The sequence below is a fragment of the Papio anubis genome, chromosome 4 (assembly GCF_008728515.1).
Source record: "Papio anubis isolate 15944 chromosome 4, Panubis1.0, whole genome shotgun sequence".
Lineage (NCBI taxonomy): Eukaryota > Metazoa > Chordata > Mammalia > Primates > Cercopithecidae > Papio > Papio anubis.
Genome location: NC_044979.1, coordinates 92,467,390 through 92,490,302, shown reverse-complemented (window position 1 = coordinate 92,490,302; position 22,913 = coordinate 92,467,390). Strand labels below are relative to the sequence as shown.

Sequence of the window (22,913 nt, the reverse complement as noted above, 5' to 3'; positions counted from 1 at the left end):
CATTCTCCTGCCTCAGCCTCCTGAGTAGCTGGGACTACAGGCGCCCGCCACCACGCCCAGGTAATTTTTGTATTTTTAGGAGAAACAGGGTTTCACCATGTGAGCCAGGATGGTCTCGATCTCCTGACCTTGTGATCCACCCACCTTGGCCTCCCAAAGAGCTGGGATTACAGGCGTGAGCCACCACGCCCGGCCTCATGTCTTTCTTCCTTACTTGGACACTTACCCTCCCTTCTGCCTGGTTGAATGTTCCCCGCTCACCCTTAAGGTGCAGTTTAAACTTCCTTCCTTTTGTGGATTTAGCTTTGCCCATCCCAGGCCAGAAGCATTTCTCTCTCCTGTGGCCTGAAGTGGTCTTACCTACACTTACTTGGCAATTAGCAAGAGTACAAGTGCAATATCTTTGTTTTTCTGGATGTTTATCTACTCCTAGGTTAAATCTTACCTTCCTTAAGGGCAGAGGTCACAATTCGTTCTTCCTTTTTTGTTACATGGCATGTTTTTATATATATTTGCCAAGCACCTACCATGTGAGTGGCTGAGGGCACAATGGTAAACCAACTCTGGGCCCTGACCTCCTACGATTCTTACTTGTCATTTTTTAAAAATGTGAATAAGCTTATTCAACTTTTGTAAGTCTTAGACAAAGACGGGGATCCCAGCACCCCATTGATGAGAAGTCAAAACCCTGGCTGGCCCTTGTTGAAGACAGATTGAGCTGGGATGTGAAGATTCCCACTCCCTGGCGTTTAAGGCACTGCTGGAATAGTTTCACTCTCAATGATCCAGAATTCCTGCCTCCTGGAAGGGTGTAAACAATGATTCACACCACGGCAGGCCTTTACAGTTCACCAAGCACATTCATCACAGCAGCGGGCTTTCAGGGAAGGTCAGGTTCTGACATGTTAACAGAGATTCACCTTCAGGTCACCAGACTTGCAGCTACTCTACTCAACACCGATCATAACCAACAAAAGTTGTCTCCCTTCGTCCTTTAGGGATGCGTGTGCCAAGAAGGGTCGGCGCAAAGCAGTTCTGCCTCATGGTGTTTGCCTTGTAGCGTGCCTATTTTGAAGTTCCTTGGCCAAAACAGCTCCTAGGAGTAAAGATTACGATGAGGGGCCAGGCTGTGCAAAAGGTGCGGGAGGGCGGACTCTTCAGCACACTTGGTTGAGGTCCAAGTCAACCCCTGGCTGTTCGGAAAAGTGAAGCGAAGCAGGTCTTTTCAGCCTAAGGGGTAGGGGGACAGGGGGAGAGGGTAGAAGAGCGAGCTTGGTGGAGATTCTGGGAATTTCGCACCTGTGGATGAGCCGGTGCTCAAGGTGCCCTCTTCCTCCTGGGTCCCGACTGGGAGATCCGAGGGGGCCAGGTCCCAGGCGGAGTTCTCAGGCGAAAGGGCGGGGAGGGGCGGGGCGGGGCCGGCGCACCTGGGGGGGGGGGGGGGGAGAGGGGGGGGGGGGGGGGGGGAGGTGCGCGGGGCTGAGCCTCGCGGGGGCCGCGGCGCGCGCCAATGGGCAGCGGCTGGCAGCGCGCCCCGCGCCCGAGCCGCAGTCGCGCCCTCTCGCTTCCTGGCGAAGGCGCGGACGGCGCGCGGAGGCGAGCGCGGTAGAGAGAGGAGCCCCCGGCGCCGCAGCGCCGTCAGGGCATGAGGATGGCAGTGGGCTCCGTCAAGATGCAGCCGCCGTGCGAGAGCCCGGCCCTAGCCGCCGCGGCAGCAGTGGTGGCGGCAGACGGCGCCCTGCGCCGCAGCCCCAGCGCCCGGGAGCCCGAGCGCGAGCAGCCGCCGGCGTCGCTGCGGCCGCGGCTGAGGGACCTGCCGGCGCTGCTGCGGAGCGGGCTCACGCTGCGGAGGAAGCGGAGCGCCGCTGGGGGCCGGGTGAGTGGCCCGGCCCTGGCCGACTGGGCACGGGCGGTGCGCACGTGGAGCCCGCGCCCACCCCCGGGCCGCTGATGGGGGCGTCTGGAAGTTGGGGAGGTGGCGGAAGGGACGCCTTTCTGCCGGACTCGGCTGAAGAGGGGCCCGGGACGGCGGGGTTTTGAGGTGCCACCCCTTGAGCGACGGTTTCCCCCGCCCCCCCCCACCCCCGCAAGCTGCACCTGACTTAACCCCAGGGCCCCCGGATTCAGGCTGTGGGGCTGGGCATCGGCGGAAGAAGAGCCGTTTGCCTCTTCTCGGAGGCGAAGCTGCAGGTGTCCAGCATCCAACAGCCAGCCAGCCCTGTCCCAACCGCAAGCTTCAGGCCCCACGAGCGGCATCCAGTTTGCAGGACGCATGCGACTGCGACATGTGTGCTTGTTTTGGAGGTCCTGTTGCAATCTCTGGGCATTGGGACTGGTTTTGGTGGCCTCCACCGCCGAGTGGGAGACCCAGGAGTCGGAAGCTCTTGGGTGAGCTTCTAGCTCCTGGGTTCCGGTGTCTCCACCACTTAATACTCCTGGACACCCTCTTGAGCAGGAGGGTGCACGCCCCCAAGAACCTTCAATATTGACTTCCTGATGGTGTGTTCAGATATGATTTCCTGGTGAAGGAGTGTCCCTCATTGGGTTCTAAGTGCATCTAATGACCCGAGCAGGTCAGGCATGTTTTGTATTTTTAAGAGAAGCAGGATGGTCTGCTGATTGTCTCCTGGGATCTTTAAGAAGCCACCCAGGAGATCCTGCCAGGGCCTCAGGACACAGAGCAAACTTACTCAGATTTCCCTGCTCACCAGGGCTTGGCGGCACCTTTGGTGGCTTCTACTCATCTTTTAAAAATTTATTATTAAGTGGTCTTTAATGAGAAGCTGCCACAATGTAGCTTTCTTTCCTGTTAGGCTGTACTTTTTAAAATGCAGTCTTGTTTGCCTTAAAACAATCCATTACTGGGAGACTTCTAGCTCTTTCAGAGATGGGTTTGTGTAAACTTGAGAGCGAGGGATAACCGCTTGTTTTGATGCGCCCGCCTTTGGGTAGGGAAGGGTCTGAACTGATGTAGGTCTTCAGCTTCTCGAGGCCGCATCTCTCTTTTCCTAGGCATTTTCCATCTCAGGTGGAAAATGGTGCATCCCAGGTCCGTCTCAGAAGATGTTCTGAGGATTCTCTGGGTGTGATAGGGCATTCTTAAAGTCGGTGACCCAGAGAGTTTAGGAATTGCCCACAAGTGACCTTAACATGTGGCATTTAGGATTGCCTGCAAAGTAAGTGAGGAAATGTGTCCCCAGGATGTGGTGTTGAAATAAACAAGAACCGGAGTTATAGACTTTGCAGGAATCTAGGGAAAATCAGGTCAAATTGTGTTTCTATTATCCTTGACGGTTACTTTTTCATGGCACAGAATACTGAAGACATGAGGGCCGCCAGGCAATCTGCGACAAGAATTGCTGAGGGTTTCTGTATAAATAGATCTGTAGTATTCATTTGCGTTCATACTTATGTTTCTTGCTGCCTGGGATGATGATGTATACCTGTCAATATACCTATTTAGTTTTATTTTTTGAGTACTCTGAATGTGGTTACCTCAAATAATGTGTGTTTTATTAACCCTGTTTGATTCTAATACTGTATCACTTCTTTCTGGGACTTTCCAAACACATTTTGGAAGTGCATGACCAGTTTTTATTGAAGGAAGATTGATTGTCAATTTTTCCAATGTTGGAAACCCATACTTTTTTGACTGTTTATTTGACTATTTATTTCCCCTTTCTTCTGCCTTGGAACCACCTTTGTGATTTTGGAATCTTCCCTATCAGAGGAGTAGGAAGGGGGTTGAAAGAAGGACAAAAACAAGTGAAATATGAACTTATCTTAGGCAGCTCAGGCTGTCATAACAAAATACCATAGACTGGGTGGCTTAAACAACACAAATTTATTTTCTCACAGTTCGGGATGCTGGGAAACCTGAGATCAATGTGTAGGCTGATTTGGTTTTTGGTGAGCGCCCTCTTCCTGGCCTGCAGATGACCACTTTCTCATATATCCTTGCATGGCCTTCCCTTGGTATATGCAGAGGAAAAGAGGCCTCCCTCTTCTCATAAGGCCACTAATCCCATCATGAGGGCCCCACCATCATGACTTAGTCTAACCCTAAATAATTCTCAAAGGCCTCATCTCCAAATAATGTTGCATTGGGGGTTAGGGCTTCAACATAAGAATTTTGTAGGGGGCATAAACATAATAGTCCAAAACACAAGGGGTTTGAAAGAAAGAGAGATACAAGTAGAATATATACCAGACTGGTTAGTTGGTGACTTGTTAGCATCTGGTATTGTCTGGTTAACCACCTTGGATTGGGCAGTGATGCTAATGCAAACAAATCGTGGTTTGGATCTTTTTGTAGACCTTCAGCTTTGTGTCTCGTGGGCCATACCTCCAGACTAGAGCTGTGTGACTTCAGGGACAAATTAACAGAAATTCATTACCACTAATAAAGACTCAGCTTTGTGCGTTACATAAGTTGGTTGAGTTTTCATCTCCTATACTGACCAAGATCTGATTTAGGAATATGTGCGGTCCTTGTCCCTGCTGCCCCTGGGCTCCCACAAACCTGGACAGTCTGACATCAACTGACGTTAACAAAGCTCTTTGTGGGTTGTGTTGCTCAACAACCCAGGTGCACTGTAGGCTTTTTTTTTTTTTTTTTTAAGACTGGATTTTGCTCTGTCACCTAGGCTGGAGTGCAGTGGTGTGATCACAGCTCACTGTACCCTCGACCTTCTGGGCTCAAGCGGCCCTCCCATCTCAGCCTCCTGCTGGGATACAGGCACCCACCACCATGCCTGGCTAATTTTTTTTTCCTATTTCCTTTAGAGACTGGGGGTCTCACTATGTTGTAGGCTATCTCTTACTAGGAAAAATCAAACTGTCATTTGGTTAATATACCTGAGTTCCTTGGTTCCTCAGTTCAGTCACTTCTAGTTGTGTTGAATTCAGCATGCATACTGGTTAAGACTCTTTGCACTTCTTTGGGACAAATGAGGGAAAGACTAAGTTGTACGTTGTGGGAGGGCCCTAACCACCTGCTAAAAATCAGAAGCAAGGTAATGCACAACCTGAGTTCCTGACAAAACCTTTAATTTTTTACATTGTATAACAGAGATTATGAGAGAATGGTATAATGAACACCTATACTTCAACAGTTATTAGCGTTTTGCCAGTCTTGTTTCATTTATTTTCCTCCTTCATACACTTTTGTAGGGGCTAGTGTATTTTAAAACAAAATTCTATACATCATGTGGTCTTACTCACAAATTTTTCAGTTTACGGTCCTGATGAGGACATTAAAAACAACAGCAAAACTTTGCCTTTTTCACACCTAAAATATTAATAATTTAAACATATAATTTCCATATTCAAATTTTCTCAAAGATGTCTTTTTACTTACGATTGTTGGAAATAGGAGCTAAACAAGGTCCACATATTCTATTTAGTTGTTAGGATTTTAAATCTATTTTATTTTATAGCAGCTTCCCCTCCCTTTTTTCATGCCATTAATTTGCAGAAGAGAGTGGTTCATCTGTGCAGTAGAACATCCTACTGTCTGGACTGATTGCTTGTGGTGGTGTTTAGCTTGTTCCTCTATTCTCTGTTTCCTGTGATCTGGCAGTTAGATATAGAGGTTTGACTAGATTCAGGTTCAAAGACAAGTAACCTTTATTGATGGTGCTGTGTAAAATCTGTTGCATCACATCATGAGACACATAGTGTCTGGATATCTCTCTTTTTGAGACGGAAAGATTGATTAGTGAGTTTAGGTAGTGTCACTTAGCTGTCTGCCTTCTACTTAATGATTTTAGTATCACAGATGGTTGTAGCCTAGATCCTTTTCATTAGGGGTTGCAAAATGGTGATGATCTAAATTCATCATTCTTCTTGCATTTATTAATTGGAATTCTGTCTATAAAGAACTTTCCCTCATATTCGCAATGTGCAGGATAGACAGGGAAAAGTCTTAATTTTTTCCTTTTATCAACTATCAGAGTAATAATTTGGTGCTTTAACAACCTCTAATGAGAACCAGTGAGTTTTCCTTTTTTAAGTGTCATTAAGAACTTATGAATCTTAATGTATTTGTTTCTGTCACTTCAGCCAATAACTTTTTTGGTGCTTGGTTTGTCCTTGTCTCCTGTATACTTTTTAAATGGCCCCAGTAAACTCAAATACCTTTCTTACTTTTCTGGCACAAGATATTCTAAGTGTATCTTGTCCATACTCTGCTGCTCCAGACCTGAAACCCTGAAATCAGCCATTTTCTCAAGGAGCATTGATTTTTTTTTTTTTTTTTAACTGACAATCGTTCATTTCCCGATCTTTTGCCTCTCTTAGTGGTTGCGTTATTTTTCCCATGGTCTAAGCCTTACTTTTTTGTTTCTTTTTAAATCATTCTCATCAGGTTGTTGCTAAGACTGATATTTTCCCCCTAATAAAAGAACTTATAACAGCTATTCCCTTTTTCTATATATACTGTCAAAATGCTGGGACTGACTTATTTTAGGCTTTGGCTGCTCTCATGTTTTCTGCAGCTTCTGCCACTGTCTTCAACGTCTTCGTATCTGTTTCATTTACAGCAGCCAGAATGATTCACCAATTGTGCCACATTACTCACCAAAGACCTTCAGTAATTCCCAGCTTTTGGATTGGTCATCAGAAGGGTCTAATTCTCCTTAACCACCCTTCACTAGCCAGGGTTCTTGTGGCCTGTGCTCTTCAAAATTGAGAAACTGGGAAGAACAGCTGGTAGCCCTCTGAATGAGGTTCTCTCTTTTTCTTTTATAATCCCTTTGCCCAGATGATTCCCTCTCAAAAAGGAACAAAGTATCCCTTTCCCTTTGTCCAAGCTGGAGTGCTTTAGCTCTGACTCAATACCCTCCTCTGCTAGAAACTTGACTTTATTGATTGAGAAATACAAACCAATCCAAGTTATATACCAGTATGCCCAATGTATCGCCATTTTAGGCACCTATTTTACAGGCAAAACATGTGATTTATTCTTTGTATTTAAGTTGAAATCAATGGCTAACATCATAGCACTTAATTATGTACCATGCATATTTTGATATAAACTTCAACTCACACTACAAGCCTATGAGTTAGATGCTGCTATTTGCATTCTACAGATGAAGAAACTGAGACACAAATGTAATTTGCCCAAGGTTACAGAGTGTGTACCAGAAGGGAGGTTTGCATCTAGGTATCCTGTTTCCATAGAGCCAAGTCCATGCTCCGAATTAACTTTAGTTTTCCTCAAGTGCATTGAGAGGGCAAAGGGTCTATTTACTGTAAACTGTGATAGCCTCATAGTACCTGCTGATATTATCTTACCACTCTGAGAGAGGTTAATAAATGCCATTAATAATGTCAGACTTTTAACTTTTATTTGAGCACACAGAAGTTTATTATTGACATATTGGGTTTAGGGGAAGTGGGGAGAAGCATTGTGGTTATAGGTGAAAGGTAACTAATATTTACTTAAATTAAAAGTAGCTCAAGGCCAGCCTGGGCAACAAAGCAAGACCGTGTATCTACAAAAAAAAAAAAAAAAAAGTAAAAAACAAAACAGCATTCATGTGTCATAAGCAAAATCAGCCATGCTCACTTGATCAAGGTCAATCCAAAAACCTTGTGAATTCACCCAACTTACTTTGTTCTCATCTGCTTATGGCAGCCAGAAGATAAAGGCCTTTAAGAGAGCCATGCATGTGCCAGAAAGGGTGAGTCAGATCAGATATGAGGGACACATGCTGAACTTATTTGAGACATATTGACTTCGCTGCCTCTGCTTGCTGACAAACTACTATCCTGATCCTTGGTGTAAAACTATGTTAGCTATGGCTACAGATAAAATAAAGCTCTGTGGATGCCAACTTCAAAAATATTTATTTGGGAAGAAGGAAAAGAAACTGTAGATTCATTTAATTTCTTGTGAATTCTAGCAAAGGAACTGAATGGCAAGTTAATATTTTATATACTTATTTCTTTGTTTCCCTCCCAACCCCCATACTTTGGTGACATAATTAGATCCCAGGAAAAGACACAGGCTGTGGCTTCAGAGTGGGTTTGAATCCCAGTGCTATCACTTGATATCCTTGCATGAGTTATTCTCTGAGCTCTCTGAGCCTTAGTTTCTTCCTCTGTAATGACATACACAGTGGATCAGGTTTTTCTAAGAATAGAGATAATATAAAGTGTTGAGTACATTGGAACTTAAATAATTATGTCCCTGGCAGGATGCTTACTCTAGGCAAATGGACTTTCATGGACATTTATAGAAATCTAGACACAAACATTTTTGCTTTCGTATGCAATGTCGGATTCTATTTTTTAAAAGCACATGATATCCTAACATGTAGTGAGTATTTTAGATGATGTCTAAATACTGGGACCATAACAAATAGGCTTCATTTCATACTTGCACTTTTAAATTGTTGTGGCAGTAATTGGCAACTTGTATAGCTAACAATAGATGGAAAGGTAGGAAATAAGTCACTGGTAGTGACTTTGAGTACTTGTGATTTTTTTGCCTCAATACTGCATAACAATCTTTGTTAGGAGCATAGATAATTCCAATAATGATATATGATCTGGAAGTACTTTTTGAGAAATCATAAGATTTTATATAAAGGTAAAATAGTTAAAATCAAGGAGTTAATTTTTTGTGGCAAATCATTATTATGATAAATCATTCGTTAATGGAAAATCCGTAGATGCCACTGTGGCAGGTCTTCTTCAGATTGAAACCTCCATAGTCCCCTGAAGGAAGAGGTATGAGGAAATTACAATCCAGAGAGGTTAAAAGCCTTCCCATGGCTAACCATCTAGGAAACAGCAGAGAAAGAATGGAGCCCAGGACTACCTGATTGCAAAGACCATAGCCTGTCTGCAATATCATGTTGTCTAAAACTTTGAAAGGATAACAACATACGGTGTATTGAAACAAATTAGATGCAGGAAACATTTCAAGTCTTAGTGCAAAGTACAGCTCATTCTCTTTCCACTGTCTTCAGTACTGGCTTCCAGGATCCAGTCATTTATTTATTTTTATTGATACATATTTTCAGGGTACATGTGATAATTTGATACATAAATATAATCAAGGGTAATTGGGATATTCATCACCTTAAATATTTATCTTTTCTTTAGGAACATTCAAATTATTCTCTTGAAGCTACTTTGAAATGAAATGCACAATAAATTAATGTTAAATTATAGTCACCCTATTTTTTTTTTGGTTGGAGTCTTACTCTGTCGCCCTGGTTGGCATGTATTGGTGGGATCTCAGCTCACTGCAACCTCTACCTCTTGGGTTCAAGCGATTCTCCTGCCTCAGCCTCCTGAGTAGCTGGGATTACAGGCATCCACTACCATGCCTGGCTAATTTTTGTATTTTTAGTAGAGATGGGGTTTCACCACATTGACCAGGCTGGTGTTGAACTCCTGACCTCAAGTGGTCCGCCTGCCTCAGCCTCCCAAAGTGCTGGAATTACAGGTGTGAGCTACTGCTCTTGGCCCCTACTGATCTGTGGAACACTGGGTCTTATTACCTTTTTTTTTTTTTTTTTGAGGCAGTCTTGCTCTTTCACACAACGTGGAGTACAGTGGCACCATCTTGGCCAAGATCACCGAATAAGAGAAGGAGCCAAATTTGAACCCAAGAAGTCTGACTCCATAGTATACAGTCTAACACTTCTTCTGCATCCTCTCTCTAAATAAGATAATTAATGTATGTTCTTGATTAGAGTCTCTTTTTTTCATTTTGACACTTTCAAAATTGAGATGTATCTTACGGTTGCTGTGATCATTTGAAGAAGTACTTACTGTTTTGTTCCCTATAAAGCTATTATTAAATTGATGGCATATCTTAAAATTATTGGTGTCCTTGAATAAAGGAACTATGGTAAACCATGTTTTTATTTTAAAAATATAGCTACATAGTTTATAGAAATATCATAGTAAATCACAGCTTTAACATGGTGTATGCAAACAATCCCAATATATTTATGAAGTGTGAAAAATGTAAATTAAGATTATATTAACAATCTATATGAACACATATTGCTTAGGTAATGATTTAAATGTCAGAAGAGAATAAATTTAATTTTTTTCCTACAAAAAGCATTAACAGCCTTAGAGTAATGTTGAAGGTGGAAGAAACCAAAATTCTAAGTGGGGGGGTGTTAAAATACATATGTATGTGTGTTTATGTGTGTGTTTGTGTGTGTATATAAATAATTATCCGTTTTCTTAGGAAAGCAAAATTTAAAAGTTAAACTTTCCATATACATTTCCTAAAACTGAGAACCATGAATATAACTAAATGACATTAGATTTAGACATGCCTTTTAGTCACTGTAATTTGTATAGTGAGTTGGCAGATCCTACCTTCTGTGACTCAGTTAATCTGTTTTGTATTCATCTGCTTTGTTCATGGGACATTGACTTCTTGCTTATAAAATCCTTTTCATTTTGTACTGTTTGTGTTATCTGTAGAGAAAATATCATTCAAGATTTCTAACAAGACAAAACAAATCTTTACTAAAGTTACAATTCTGAAAACCAGGGTTTTCGCATTCTAGTTGGTTGTCTTCCTGTATTTTTTCCCAACTGGTCTAGCAACTTAAACTCGGTCCATTGGTAGTTTTGTTGTTCAGTTGAATTTGACCTTGTCAAATCATTTACCTGCAGCTGTTATGAGGTGTACATGCAAATACTTGTGATTGCCTAACACTTAGGACTTTGGTGCTGACGGTAAATTTATTTTACTCTCTTGTTACTGTTGAGGGAAGTGAACAGCTTATCACTTCTGCTTGCTCTGACACTCTAAATGTTGACTGTAATGAACAAACACTGCAAATGGTTGACTCATTATATTGTGCTGTGAATTTGTACATAGGTATGAAATCTTTGCAAAAAAATTTTTTTTAAGTTGAGAAGAAGATATAATAATAACTTTTGGAGATTAGGGGAAGTATCATGCCTCTTTCAATCTATTAAAATGCAATTTGGCTGTGGTGTAACAGAACATTTTTTAAAATGAATTTGCTACTTAAGGGCTGCGTGACCTGGAGTAAATCAGATAACCCCTGTGAGTCTGTGTCTCTAAAATGGAATACCAGTATTCTATCGTGGGAACCAATGGTGGGACAGGGAACCAGGTTTTATTTCTTGTTCTTTGTCTGGCCAAGGTCCAAGCAGTGTTCTGTGTTGAGATGACAACTCAACCAGTAGGACACTTTGGGGTGAATCTTAGACAAATGGAAAGATGGGTCTTTAATATTAACCACATCTCTTTAGTTGGAGAGGGAGAAGTTAATGCATTAGCAGAGGGAGCATTTGAAAATGGGAAAGGGATCTAATTAAATCAAGAACCTGTCATATCAAAAAAGTAAAAAGAACACATCTATAAATCTGTTTCTAGAAGATTAAATGGTTTGTTTGGCCATAAACAGAATTCTGGGAGAGGTGTCAGAAGAGTACTTAGTGGCAGCAACACTATGTGTCTGTCAGAGATCTTACCAGGTGGATTTCTCTTCTTTTGGATAATGTTTAAGCATTCAAATGTCCCACTGCTCTTGGCACATAGCTCTCTCTTTTTAAAAAAAAAAAAAAAAAAAAAAAAAGCTGCCTAGACATATTGTAATCTACCTTGAATATCTCAAATGGAGCTAGAGCTTAGAAAAGCCCATCTGTATTTGCGTGTTCACTCTGTCGTGATTTATATAATGCTTTACCTTCACAAAGCGCTTTCACATGCATTCTTATTTTACTCTTTTCATAACTGGAATAAAGTCTTTTTTTTCTTTTATAGACTGAAAAGCAGGTTCCGAACTTTTCTATATGCTGCAGCCTCACCGTCCGTGAAGCACAGGCAGTGCCCACCTAGTTATGTAGAGGATGCTCAGTCAGCATGAGCTGCTGCTGTTGTCATTGCTCTCATCATCATCAGTGCCTGAAATTACAGATCTGAGGGATTCCAGGGTCAGTCTCTCTGAAGAGCTGAAAGAGATATTACTGGTTATATTGGTAGAAATTAAGTAAGAAAACTGAGGCTCCACAATTGGATCCTGCTGAAGGTCATCGTGAGGAAGTTAAGAGTCAGGAGCCCCTTAGTCTGGGCTTCTCAGTCCAGGATCTCTGAGTGGTTAGCCTCAGGTCGCGGTGAAGGGTGGGGCTAAAGCAGAGCTTCTCAAACTGGAGCATGCATCAGAATCCCTGGAGGGCTTGTTAAAACACATATTCCAGGGCCTCGGCCTTAGAGACTTTGATTCAACAGCTCATGGGCAGGGCCCAATCATCTGCATTTTTATCAAGTTTCAGGGTATGCTGTTGCTGCATCCACAGACCGCACTTCGTGGCACTGGACTAGAAGGCCTCAAAAGTTCGGTGACCTTCTTCAGAACATTGCCTAGGTCAGGAGTCTGCCTGGCTGTTTACCACCTCCATGATGAAGTCCAGACCCAAACAGAGGACTCTGACTACAAAAACTTTATTGAATGAATAATTTTGAAACTCCCCCTTGGTGGTTTCTACAGAATAACTAGCTGTTTAAAAAAAGAAAAAAGGGAGGAGGATTTGGAGCATCATCGCCCACGGCAGCTATGCTGGTTATTCTGTTTGTCCATCTTGAGTCCTCTTTACCCTTCCCTGTTCTAGTCTGCACGGTGGAGGCTGCCTTTAAGGACATTCATCGTCAGGACTCTGTTGCCCTCTGGCTTAGGTTTGGGTTCAGTCAGTGGGAGGCCAGGAGGAGCAAGAGGCCATGAGTACCTATTCTTCTTGCTTGCTCTCTTTTTCTCTGTGGTGTTTGCAGTGTCTGTGACCACCTATAATGGCAGCTGCCCCTGGGCAGTCCCTCCTCAGTTGCGTCAGCTCTCTCCAGCCTCCAGTACAGCTGTGTCTCCCCTTTCCCGCCAGGCCTTGGACTGTTCAAGGCTTGTCATGACTAGTCCCTTTGTGCTGTAGCATCTCTTCGGGCCTCTGAACCTTGCCCACACATCTTTGATAGGCTCTTTTCTAGACAACCCTTAATGGATGGAGGAGCCCAGGTAAGAGCCATGCTAGAAAATGTGACAGTGGAAGGTGTAGCCATGGTGAGAAGAAACTCATGAACAGAATGGACACTGGCAAGGATGATGGCAAGGCAGAGGCCCAATCGTTCTTTGGGTGGAGGATAGAGGGAGAGGCAAGGGAAGGCCTGGCCTTGAAAGTGCTGCTAGGCTTTGCCATAGAGGGTCCTGAGGAGTCCCTGGACCTCTGGTTAGAAGCTAGGACTACTTGAATGTGAATCAAGTGCCATTTCTGTGCATAAACCTGGGTGGCTAGGGTTTGGAATTGGAGAAGCTGTTATATGAGGAATTGGCATTCCTTCTCTGCAATTGCCTAGCAATGTTTTTACTGCCCTTGCTTTTTTACCCCAGACACCCTCAGCATTGTCACCTTATACACAGGAATTATAAAACCTTTATGTGGGACTTTGATCTTGCTAAATTTTGTCACCGTATATTGAACATGTTCTGAAATGCCTGCCAAAACTACATTCATGGAGTAACAAATAGTTTAATAGAATAATTATACCTTTGGTTCCTTTGCCCATAGGTTACAGCAATGGGCGTGCTGGTGAGATAAAACACATTTTTCGTGGTTTGGGGGGTCAACCAGATCATCTTCCATAGTAACCTCACCATGAAACAGAACTACCACACATATTCATACCAATTCTGTGTGTTTATTAGTTCTTTCATATTGAAATGTCATGCTAGGTTGAAACTGTTTTAGAGCTTTTATAAATAATATTGGGGTGGTAAAGTTTGAGTAGCAACATCTGAATACCTTGTCTTAATAAGTGAAATATGTAAAGACAAAACAAGCCCCCAATCTCAGATTTTCTGTTGTTACAATTCTTTAGGTAGAAGAAGAGTTCTCTATGAGGAAAAATCAACCCTGGAATTTTTTCCTCTCTTTCTGGGTAATGTGGTTTGGCTGTGTCCCTACCCAGATCTTGTCTTGACTTACCACGTGTTGTAGGCGGAACCTGGTGGGAGGTAACCGAATCATGGGGGCAGATCTTTCCTGTGCTGTTCTTGTGATAGTGAATAAGTCTCATGAGATCTGATGGTTTTAAAAAGGGGAGTTTCCCTGTAGAAGCTCTTTTCCCTTGTCTACCACTATGTGAGACGTGCATTTCACCTTCCTCCATAATTGTGAGGCTTCTCCAGCCACGTGGACTGTAAGTCCATTGAACTTCTTTCTTTTGTAAATTGCCCAGTCCAGGGTATGTCTTTATCAGCAGCATGAAAACAGACTAATACAGTAAATTGGTACCAGGAGAGTGGGGCACTACTGAAAAGATACCTGAAAATGTGGAAGTGACTTTGGAACTGGGTAACAGGCAGAGGTTGGAACAGTTTGCAGGGCTCAGAAGAAGACAGGAAAATGTGGGAAAGTTTGGAACTTCCTAGAGACTTGTTGAATGGCTTTGTCTAAGATGCTTGTGATATGGACGATAAAGTCCAGGCTGACGTGGTCTCAGATGGAGATGAGGAATGTGTTGGGAACTGGAGCAAAGGTGACTCTTGTTATGTTTTAGCAAAGAGACTGGTGGCATTTTACCCCTGTCCTAGAGATTTGTGGAACTTGGAACTTGAGAGAGATGATTTAAGAGTATCTGGCAGACGAAATTTCTAAGCAGCAAAGCATTCAAGAGGTGACTTGGGTGGTGTTAAAGGCATTCAGTTTTATAAGTGAAGGGGAGCATAAAAGTTTGGAAAATTTGCAGCCTAACAATGTGATAGAAACGAAAATCCCATTTTCTAAGGAGAAATTCAAGCTAGCTGCAGAAATTTGCATAAGTAATGAGGAGCCTAATGTTAATCCCCAAGACAATGGGAAAAATGTCTCCAGGATTTTTCTGTTGTTAAACAGAAAAAGGTCCAGGGTGTCAGAGACCTTTGCTGCAGTCCCTCCCATCACAGGCCCAGAGGCCTAGGAGGAAAACATGGTTTCATGGGCCGGGCCCAGGGTCCATGTGCTGTTTGCAGCCTAGGGAACTTGGTGCCCTGCGTCCCAGCTGCTTCAGCCATGGCTGAAAGGGGCCAACATAGAGCTCAGGTTTTGGCTTCAGAGGGTGGAAGCTCCAAGCCTTGGCAGCTTCCACGTTGTGTTGAGTCTGTGAGTGCAGAGAAGTCAAGAATTGGGGTTTGGGAACCTCTGTCTAGATTTCAGAAGATGTATGGAAATGTCTGGATGCCCAGGCAGAGTTTTGCTGCAGGAGCAGGGCCCTCATGGAGAACCTCTGCTAGGGCAGTGTGGAAGGGAAATGTGGGGTGGGACCACCCAAACAGAGTCTCTACTGGGGCACCACCTAGTGGAGCTGTGAGAAGGCCGCTGTCCTCCAGACCCCAGAATGGTAGATCCACTGACAGCTTACACTGTGCCCCTGGAAAAGCCATAGACATTCAACACAGCCCGTGAAAGCAGCCAGGAGGGGAATATACCCTGCAAAGCCACAGGGGTGGAGCTGCCCAAGGTTGTGGGAGCCCTGTCTTGCATCAGCATGAACTGGATCTGAGACATGGAGTCAAAAGAGATTTTGGAGCTTTAAGATTTGACAGCCCTGCTGGATTTTGGACTTACACGGGGCCTGTAGCCCCTTTGTTTTGGCCAATTTCTCCCATTTGGAATGGCTGTATTTACTCAATGCCTGCACCCCTATTGTATTTAGGAAGTAACTAACTTGCTTATGATTTTACAGGCTCATAGGCAGAAGGGACTTGCCTTGTCTCAGATGAGATTTTGGACTGTGGACTTTTGAGTTAATACTGAAATGAGCTAAGATTTTGGGGAACCATTGGAAAGGAAGGATTTGTTTTGAAATGTGAGGACATGAGATTTGGGAGGGACTGGGTGGAATGATATGGTTTGGCTGTGTCCCCACCCAAATCTCATCTTGAATTCTCATGTGTTGTAGGAGGTAATTGAATCATAGGGGCAGGTCTTTCCTGTGCTGTTCTCGTGATAGTGAATAAGTCTCATGAGATCTGATGGTTTTAAAAAGGGGAGTTTCCCTGCACAAGCTCTTTTCTCTTGTCTGCTGCCGTGTGAGATGTGCCTTTCACCTTCTGCCATGATTGTGAGGCCTTCCCAGCCACATGGAACAAGTCCATTAAACCAATTTCTTTTGTAAATTGCCCAGTCCTGGGTATGTCTTTATCAGCAGTGTGAAAACAGAGTAATACACTGAGTTTTCTTATATTTTTATGTCAGAAAACATGGATATGTGAGGGAATCAAAGGATGACCTCATGCATCTGAGGCAATCATGATAAGTCACCTCGTGTTACTCAGTGTGGCACGAATTCAAGTGTATGAATTCTTTGGTTTTGCTCCATTTTCTCTTCTTTCTGGTCACTTCTCCAATAAAGCTTTGTTGCTGGGTACCTAGAGAAGACAAGCAAATGGAAGCCCAGAGGACAGGAGCCCAAATCTTCCAGGAAGGAGGTAGAGCCTTCCTAGTTGAAGGCTTCCAGGAAGTGGCCATGCCTGTGCACCACCTCTTAGTGGGAACGGACCAGAGGGAAGAGGAGAGAGGTTCTAGTACAAATGACCCTGGTAAGAGAATCCAAGCCCTGGTCAGGGAACAAGGAGGAGCTCAGTGTGGAGGAGGGGCTGTGGGGGCTGGGAACCCCAGACACGCAGGAATCCCTTTTCCAGCCTCAGACCCTGGGCCAAGGATGGTTCCCGCCAATCCACTTTGTTTTCACCTCCAGATTAGAGTGAATGTTCTCCCTATCCCTCTAGCTGCGAAAGGAGTTTTTCCTGTTCAGAGACTCAGGTCCACTTTCTGTGCTTACCATCTCCTTCTCTGGTTTGGCCTTCAGAAGTCTCTGATCAGCCTTCTTCCTGGTTTGTGAAGATTCGTCTCCTTCCTTCCCCTTGGATGAGCTATCCATCTTTACTTTGGGTTAGGTTTCCTTTGGCTTTGTGGTTCCTGTTGTCTTGTTCTCCTCTCCTGAGCTTTTTTCCTGCAGGCTTCTCTGGTGGGCTGTTTTCCCAGCCTCTCTTCTCTGAATCAGCTCAGCCGCATGTTTGTTGTCATTGTTTCCCAGCACAGCACTCCTGTTTCTTCATCCTGGCACCAAACCATCAGTTTGCCTGGCCCCAGCTGAGGGCTCCATTTAGAACAGGAGAGGGTGCTTGATGCCCTTTTCAGGAGTTTGGATGATTGAAGCACACCTCTGCATGTTAAAACCATCAGAGAAGCCCTCGCCTCACCCAGTCTATGAGTTTTTTTAGAATATTTAAGTTCTCACATTCCCCACTTAAGGGGAACTGTTGCAAAGGATTGAGTAACCATCCACCTGGTCTGCTTTAGGGAGTGGAGAGTTACAAAAGTGTTGATTGCTGATTAGCGTGACATTTTCAAAACTACCTGCTTTAAATAGTGACCTCTGCCTTGGTCAAAGGATACATACGAGAAGGTATTGCTCAGGTGAGAAGTGAAATTGTGAAAGTCAAAACCAGTTTCATTTTGTAATGACTGTAATAAATGTAGAAGCTTCTACTTAAACAATTGTAATAGCTCTGGGAATATAAGGCTAAACACAAGACAAAGGAAAGTGGATTAATGATTTTAATTGTTGCATGTACTGCGGGCAGCACCTGTTCCTCACATCCCAGACTGCCATCTGATGCAGTCACCCTCTTTTGCCTTTCCTGGTATCTTTTCTTCCTTCTAAAATCTGTATCATGCACTTACTCTCTGATGTGTCCATCAGGATAGTCTAGGTTTTGCTGCAATAACAAAACCCCACCAAAATCTTTGTAGTTTTAACACAACAGTTTATTTGTTTCTTACTGAAACATTTTGCATCCGGGTGCTCTCCAGGGGAGCTATCTTCTGTGTGGCAGTGTTACCGGCTGTGAATCTGTACAGGTCTTCAGCAACCTCAATTTTTGCCTCCTCAGAAGAAAGAATTCAACTGAGGGGCATAGGCAGAGTGAGAGACTGAAGCCAGTTTTAGAGCAGGAGTGAAGGTTTATTGAACAGTTGCGTCCTTTTTCCCCTGATTCTCCCTCTGGGGTGGAGTGTCTGCAGTTGTTTGCCAGCACTTGGGAGGAGCCGCATGCACAGTGTGTTTACTGAAGTAGTATGCATGCTCACTTGAGGCGTTCTTCCCTTACCAGTCGAGTGTTCCCATAAGGTCATACACCAGTTAAACTCCATTTTTTGCCTCTTAGTGTGCATGCTTGAGCCCACTCACCCAGCTCCTGAGATCTTATCTGGAAGCTGCTGATCACCAGCTTCATTTTTTTTCTATGAATTGGTAGGCTGCCTTTCCCTGACGCTGGCTCTGATCAATGATTATTTTAGAGAGACAGTTAACAAACACCTGACCCTCACCTGATGGTCTTCTGACATTCCTGGTGGTGGGGGGTGCCTCTTCTGCCCTACTCATGTCTGACTAGCTACTAACTGTAACAGCAGCTCTGCGTGTATGTTTCCCTGTCACCTTCTTCCTCCACAATGAATGCAACATGTGAAGAAATAATGGAGAATTGCACATGGGCTTTTAAATACTCTGGCCAAGGTGACTTTTGCTGATATTTCATTGGTCTCAGTCATTTCCGGGGCCACCAAAGTGTCATCTTCCCAGGAGTCTTGAAGGATAAAAGAAGCACAAATGTTAGGAATGTCTACTTCAGCCATTAGACATTGAGAATACACAGATGACTAAAGGAATTATCCCAGTCCTTAGCTACTCAGAGTCCAGTGGGGAAGGTAAACATGTTGATTGCATTATGATTTAGTTTTATAAAATTTTACAAATTTCAAAATATGTAGTATAACTACAATGTTAGAACAGAAAATAACAGAAAATACTTTGGGGAGTGCCAAAGGTATAGAATCTACCTTTCTGAGTTTGGAATGAGAGCAAAACTTCAGTGTGGAGGTGATTTAAGAGCTTGGAGTTGTCTACTCACCAGATTTAGAGCTACATTACCTTGGTAAGGTTGGTATCTGACTTATTTTATGTGCTGCATAACAGGTAAACTAATAATTTGGGTTGCAGCTCTAAGAATAGACTTTACCTGGTCTTTGAGACCTCAAGGAATAAATGAAAGCAATCTGTCAGCAGTAGAATAGATCCGCTAGTTCAAATGAAATGCAGCAGGTAAGTATCCTTCTAATGAAGACTTGCTAAAAATACTTTTACTGAGCAATTATGCTACTGACAGTTCTTTGATCTCAAAGATTAAACTTGCTGCTACAGTATGAAAAGAACAAAGCCAAGTGCAAAATAACAATCAGGGTTAGTTATTAGGCAACAAAGGTTGCATATAGGTACTTTGATTTACCCAGAGATTTCTGACATATTTTACATTAGATGTAAATGTGAGTGGTGTGTTAACATTGCAAACAATGTGCTTTGTAAACAAAAGACAGCCTCTTCCTCAGATCTAAGAGCCATAGTATTGACCTCTTGCTCTGCTGTACTCCCCACTGGCTTTGCCCATCATGCTGGACATGAAACCACCTTTGTAAAAATTGTAACAAAAAATTATGACAGTGAAAGAGATCTTACCTAACCAACTCTGTCTTGTCTTTAACCTCCAGACTTCCCTTGGTCATTCCTGGCCGTGGGCGAAGCTAACTTTGGGAGAAATTTAGTTTATAGTTTAAATGATGATAGCTCTTCCCCAAACTAAACTGCCTTTATAAAACTAATAGAAGACCACAAGTTTAGGATTATGAGGGGGTCCTGAATTCTGCTAAGATGTAGGTATAGTTAACCAATTATCAGCCGTTTTGGAGGTCACAAGATTTGCAACTTCCTCAATTACTGCCGTAAATAACATTACTATTGTAGAACCTAAGATTGGCCTTTTAAGATGTCTTTTAAAACTCTTGCATTTCTGATGACCCGATGGCCCCACTTGGACCCACAGTGCTTGGCAACTGGTCCTGTTATCCCCAGCCAGAAGCGGGGTCAGCACTAGAGCACCATTTTCCACATCTCTATGATTACGATTGCATCCCCAACCAAACCAGCAGCACCCGTGCCCTAGCCCCTGCCCACCAAACTATCTTGAAAAAGTCTAGCCTTTAAATTTTCAGGGAGGCTGGTTTGAGTGATAATAAAATTCGAGTCTCCCATTTAGCCAGCTCGACAGGTATTATACTCTTTCTGTATTGCAGTTCCCCTGTCTTGACAATTTGGCTGTATCTGGGCAGCAGGCAAGATGAACATGTTGGACAGTGACACCACCTCGAGGCCTGTTCACTTGTTTTCTCAGTCTGAAGCCCTTTCTGCAGATATCCATTCACCTCTCTGCTCAAAGGTTATTTTCTCTGTGGGCCTGTTGCAGGACTCTTTCCTTAGTTCAGCTAAAGATGGGGTTCTTGTCACACAGCCACGAAAACTTAGGCTCACAGACAGTTTGAAAGGTGAGGAGGGCAGGGTTTATTGGGTGAAAATGGAAACAAGGATCCTCTGCAAAGCCAGAGTTCTGCTTGTGCACTTCCCACCTGGCAGACTGAATCCCAGGTTCCACCCAGGAAGAGGAGGGGCCGGGCTCCTCCCTGCTGTAAATGGCATGAACTTCTGTGGCTCCATGCCAGTGCACACTCCTGCCAGTGCACAGGCTGGTTGGAGTTTCTCTGGGGACCCCTTCCCAGCTGGCTGTCTGAAGACCCGTTGGCCACTATACTTAAAATTGTAACATCAACCTCCTCTCCATGCTCTATTCCTCTACCACTGTCTTTATTTTGCTTAAGTTCAGTCATCTCCCAGTAGGGTATAGCCTGTATGTGTACCACCAGAATAAAGGACTCTTCTTCATAATTAAGTAAATTTAATTTTATAAAAAAGCTTCCTACATTGCCCTTATTTGTATTGTGCCTCACACGAGCATTTTGGAACCACTTCATGTAGTAGATACATGGTTTGGGGCAGAATAAAGGTGAGACTACATGTGGACATGATGTAACAGATGTAAGGTGGCAGTCACTGTCAGTTGAGAAAAGCATTTCTTTAGAAAGATTGGTCTCTTTCTAAAGAGTGTGCAGAGTGGAGAAAGGAGAGGTTGAGGCAGGGAAGTCACTTAGGGATTGTTGCCCTGGTGATAGGGCTCGAGGACCTGATCTAAGATGGAGGCATTGGGAATAAGAAGTCTGGGTGTTGCGAAGGAAGCGATGCTAGGATTCAGTAATTTGCTTTCTGTTTTTACAAAAAACTAAAAATCAACAAGAACACCACATAGGTTTCTGGTGTTGAGAGGACTAGTAGTCTGTCAGAAACATGATCAGAGGTCGTCTTTTCTATACAGAAAGTCTTTTAGATTCCCAAGGTTCTTATTTAAGAAATTATGAGTATGGTTGTTTGCATATTTGTATGAAAAGTTGTTTCTGTTATGTAAGTTACCTTATGTGACAGAGAAGGAAAGGAGTTGCTTTTTAAATGACTAAATGGCAGTATTTGCCTCTAGGACAGTTTTGGAAGTTTCGTGTGTGTGTGTGTGTGTGTGTGTATGTGTGTGTCTGTTTTTTGTTGTTGTTGTTTTTGTTTTTATTTGTTTCTTGTTTTGGTTCAGGGAAGGAAAACTAGACAGCAGTCTGACCATTCTGTGTGTCCCCCCACCCCACAGTTGATACGACTTTGTGGCCTCCAGGAAAATGGAAGTAGATGCCCCACCCGCCCCACCTTGTCCTCAGGCTGCATCTGCCCAGTGCCAGGTTTCCACCCTCATTGCCCAGTCAGCTTGGTGCCAGTTGTCCTCGAGCCCAGCCTTGGGGTAGGTGTGGGAAGATGAGGTAGAAGATAGCTCTTGTGGGAAGAGAAGGAACTGACGGGATATAAAGGAGACAGTTTGCTTCCTTTATCTACCTCTGCCTGTCCCAGTTCTTAAATTTCTACGTGTGCGAAGTCCAGGGAATTGTGGCTTAAAGATACTCATAGCTGCTTGTCAAAGTAGACTCTGGTAGAAAACTATGAACTTGTGTAGCTGATCACATGAAATCCACTTGCCTCATTGAAACTGAGAATAATTATGAGCACCACTGTTTCTTGCTTTCATAAATTTTGCAAGTGCTCTTGATTCCCACCACGTAAGATTAGGATTTGGCTCGTTTATAAACATGCATGCCCCGCCTATCCCCACCCATTGCCCCCTCTCAGGTAATTGACTTGCTGTTGGGACAGGATGCAGTGGAGGCTTTTATGTTCACATAACACTCTTCTGTGTAACTGGATTTGGGACTGAATCAGTCAGGGGTCCTAATTGCAAACAAGAGACCAACTCTGATATTACTGGAAGGATGTTGCGATGCACATTGGCTTGCAGAATTGTTGGAATGCTGGAGGGGTAGGCTTCAAATGGAGCAGGAACCAAGAGCATGCTTCAGAGAAGGACAGGAAGAATGTAGAGATAACGAATATAAAAGCTGGATCCAGCTAGCCAGGCTTTCCCTGACCCTCACCTCCTGAATGACTGGGGGCAAGTGACTTAACCTCTCTGTGTTTCCAAAGATAGTTATGACAAATAAACACATTAATATTTATAAAAAGTGCTTAGAATAGTGAGGAAAATAATAAGCAGTACATCAGTGGTTGGTAAATACATATTGCTAAGTGATCTTATATGTATACATATGTATGTTGGCAGTGCTGCTAAATAAATGCCAGGCTGCTGTTCAGGATGCAGGTGTTCCTTCTATGCCACAATCTCTTCTTTGCTTGCCTTAGCTTTTCCCTTATCAGAAATTGCCAGTCTTTGTTAAAGGACTTTGTTTCAGTTCTTCATGGTTCCCTCAGAAACATTGATTCCGGAACATGATTAACAACAGAGGATATGTAAAGGCCTCATTGTCTACATTTTGGGCTTTAGTTTTACACTGCTGCCCTTAGGAACAGTGTATTCATTTTTTTTTCTGCCACCTTGTGTTTG

The 22,913-nt window shown here is 43.5% G+C and overlaps 1 protein-coding gene across 1 annotated transcript in view; it reads left to right on the top strand.

Annotated features, from left to right (window-relative positions):
- Nucleotides 1-1,554: 1,554 nt before the first annotated feature.
- Nucleotides 1,555-22,913, top strand: part of RAPGEF5 (Rap guanine nucleotide exchange factor 5) — a 240,670-nt gene continuing 219,311 nt past the window's right edge. The window contains exon 1 of the mRNA XM_021935958.2: nucleotides 1,555-1,876. Coding sequence (XP_021791650.2) covers nucleotides 1,646-1,876 — 231 coding nt within the window. The 5' untranslated portion in view covers nucleotides 1,555-1,645. The remainder of the gene's footprint in view (nucleotides 1,877-22,913) is intronic.